The following is a 3257-nucleotide window of genomic DNA, read 5'->3' on the forward strand; positions in this document are numbered from 1 at the left end:
TTCTTTTGTAACGATGTGCTAAAATCTCTCCTGCAAACCGGTAAGTACAACCTTTCTGGCTCCTTTTGTTTCCACCTAGGGTCAAAGACACCCCCCTCTTCCAAAAAGAAGATATAATAATCCTCTTTATTTATTTTTTTTATTTTTTATTACAGCCTTTGCAGAAGAGAAAGAACTTAACTGGCTAATATTTTGCAAAGGAGACAGAGAGACTGATACTGCAATATAGCTCTCATCTCTCTCCCTTCTTCCCAATTAGATGCTGGTTCTAATTGCAGAGGGTATTTCTCTTTTCATGCTCTCAACCATCTCCTCTTTCCCACAGGGGAGGGTTTCATTTGCAAGTTGATCCTAAGGATTTCTGTTCTTCTGGCATCTCTCTCCCCTAAATGCATCTCTCTGCTCTTAAGTTTGTGGATGGGGGGCAAAATTTTCTAGCTCTCACACGAGGAAGGCAAAGAGGACCTTTTCTGTTGAAAGACTGAGACTAAAAGCAAGGATCGCTCCGAATTGTTCTAATGGGCATTTCAGTGATTCAAGGGAGGCTGCACCACCACCGTTATTATTACCATCCTTAGCGTTTCTCTGTGCCCATACATTTCAAATATCTGGTGAAAGGAAGGGTGAAACCATATGTTGAAGGAGCTGCATCTCATTAGTACAGTATGATTTTCAACTGATTGGAGAAGAATGGTGTCTTCATTCGGGAACGTATATAGTAGGATAGATAATTTATCGGCTGGTAAGTGTCAAGGTATTTTTTTGTTGTTGTTTCCTTTCACTTTCAGCTTTTTAACCAGGTCTCCTGCTTGGTCCTGGGGGCACAAAACACCCTAATCCAAGACAGGCTGAGCGTTTCAATCTTCCTAGGTGCTTCTTTAGCTGTCACTTCCCTTTAGATCTGCTGATCGCATGTGCTTTAGAAAGATTAATCATCTCTAAACGCTTTAATCAGCTAAAATGACTAATATGTGGTATGTATTTATCTGATAATATACCAGTTGCATTAATTCATCTGCACATTGGAAAGGCGAAGATTTGCTTTTCAATCTGGGTTGTTAACCATTTACTATTTTAAAGATGCTGGTGGGGATTTCTGAAGGGAACCGTTTTGCCAGGGACATCAGCAAACCTTGCACATTCCTTTGAACTTGCGTATGGAATACATTGAGCCAGGAGGGAGGGAGATTCAGGGATGGAGATTCAATAACTTTGGGAGTTTGCATGTGTGAAAGATGTAGTGTGACGCTGAAGAAGTCTGCCCGCTGGTATTCCCCCCCCTGCAGCCAACATGAGCGATGGGGGCTAAAAAGCTGGAATTGCAACCGGGTCTGAAATAGGTGTAGCCCCAAACGCTGGTCCTACGGTGGAGAGCGTGTGAGGACGCAACATGTCCAGCCTGCGTGCCCATGTTGTGTGGTCTGCATGTGCTGTCCTCTTTATAGGTGGCACGTACCAAAGCGGGGGGAAAAAGGGAGGCTGGTATCGCGTGATTAAACCTTCTAACGTCTCTTGAGCATAAATCAGGGCGAGGCTTGCCCATGCAACACCCCTAGAGTTGGTTGTGAATGTCTGCCCAACAACTGCTGAACTTTCCAGGAGCCTAACACAAGTCTAGCAGGTAGGGGCTTAGGAGAACGAGTGGGGGCAGGACAGAAATACTGAAATCTGCATTTTTCTTCCCGTTGCAGTTTTGTAAACATCAACAAACGATGAGACCTTCCACGGCAGAGATGCTCCGTAAAGGAAGGATGTTGTGGATAATTCTTCTAAGCACAATTGCTCTAGCATGGACTACACCAATTCCCTTGGTAGAGGACTCAGAGGAACTTGATGAGCCCTGCTTTGATCCATGTTACTGTGAAGTGAAGGAGAGCCTTTTCCATATACATTGCGACAACAAAGGATTTATAAATATTAGTCAGATAACAGAGTCATGGTCGAGACCTTTTAAACTTTATCTACAGAGGAACTCCATGAGGAAATTGTACACCAACAGTTTTCTTCACTTGAACAATGCTGTGTCTATTAACCTTGGGAACAATGCACTGCAGGACATTCAGACGGGGGCTTTTAATGGGCTCCGAGTTCTGAAGAGGTTGTATTTGCACGAAAACAAATTGGACATTTTCAGAAATGACACTTTCCTGGGTTTGGAAAGTCTGGAATATCTGCAGGCAGATTACAATGTCATTAAGCGGATAGAAAGCGGGGCATTTCGAAACCTAAGCAAATTGAGGGTCCTTATCCTAAATGACAATCTCATCCCCATGCTTCCCACCAACTTATTTAAGTCTGTGTCCTTAACCCACCTGGACTTGCGTGGGAACCGGCTAAAAGTCCTTTCGTACCGTGGGATGTTGGACCACATTGGCAGGAGCCTGATGGAGATCCAGCTGGAGGAGAACCCGTGGAACTGTACGTGCGAGATTGTGCAGCTGAAGAGCTGGCTGGAGCGCATCCCCTACACAGCCCTGGTGGGGGATATCACCTGCGAGACGCCCTTCCACTTCCACGGGAAGGACCTGCGGGAGATCAAAAGGAGCAAGCTCTGCCCCATGCTGTCCGACTCCGAGGTGGAAGCCAGCCTGGGCATCCCCCAGCTGTCGTCCAGCAAGGAGAACGCGTGGCCTACGAAGCCTTCCTCCATGCTGTCCTCCTTCCATTTCACCGCTTCCTCCGTTGAGTACAAAACGTCCAATAAGCAGCCCAAACCCACCAAGCAGCCCCGGGTGCCCCGGCCTCCCCCGACATCCCGCGGCCTCTTCCCTGGGCCGAACCAGCCGCCCGTGGCTGCCTACCAGACCCGGCCCCCCATCCCCATCATCTGCCCCACTGGGTGCTCTTGCAGTTTGCACATCAATGACCTGGGCCTGACGGTCAACTGCAAGGAGCGGGGGTTCCACAACATCTCCGAGCTCCTGCCCAGGCCCTTGAATGCCAAGAAGCTGTACCTGAGCGGGAATTTGATCCAGAAAATCTACCGCTCCGATTTCTGGAATTTTTCCTCCTTGGATCTCTTACACCTGGGGAACAACCGGATCTCCTACGTGCAGGACGGGGCTTTTATCAACCTGCCGAATCTCAAGAGCCTCTACCTGAACGGCAACGACATCGAGCGGCTCACCCCGGGCATGTTCCGGGGCCTGCAGAGTTTGCATTACCTGTACTTCGAGTACAACCTGATCAGGGAAATCCAGCCGGCGGCCTTCAGCCTCATGCCCAACCTGAAGCTCCTCTTCCTCAACGACAACTTC

General features: G+C 48.1%; 1 protein-coding gene across 1 annotated transcript; it reads left to right on the plus strand.

Moving 5' to 3' along the window:
* Positions 1 to 440: 440 nt before the first annotated feature.
* On the plus strand, positions 441 to 3254 carry SLITRK3 (SLIT and NTRK-like family, member 3; the record flags this gene model as incomplete). Its single annotated transcript, XM_008938973.1, has 3 exons — positions 441 to 974; positions 1692 to 2576; positions 2619 to 3254. Coding segments are annotated over exons 2-3 (1500 nt in total), but the record flags the coding sequence as incomplete, so codon positions are not given.
* Between the last annotated feature and the right edge of the window lie 3 nt (positions 3255 to 3257).

Source organism: Merops nubicus, unplaced genomic scaffold (genome assembly GCF_000691845.1).
Source record: "Merops nubicus isolate BGI_N331 unplaced genomic scaffold, ASM69184v1 scaffold44284, whole genome shotgun sequence".
In the NCBI taxonomy this organism is placed as follows: Eukaryota; Metazoa; Chordata; class Aves; order Coraciiformes; family Meropidae; genus Merops; species Merops nubicus.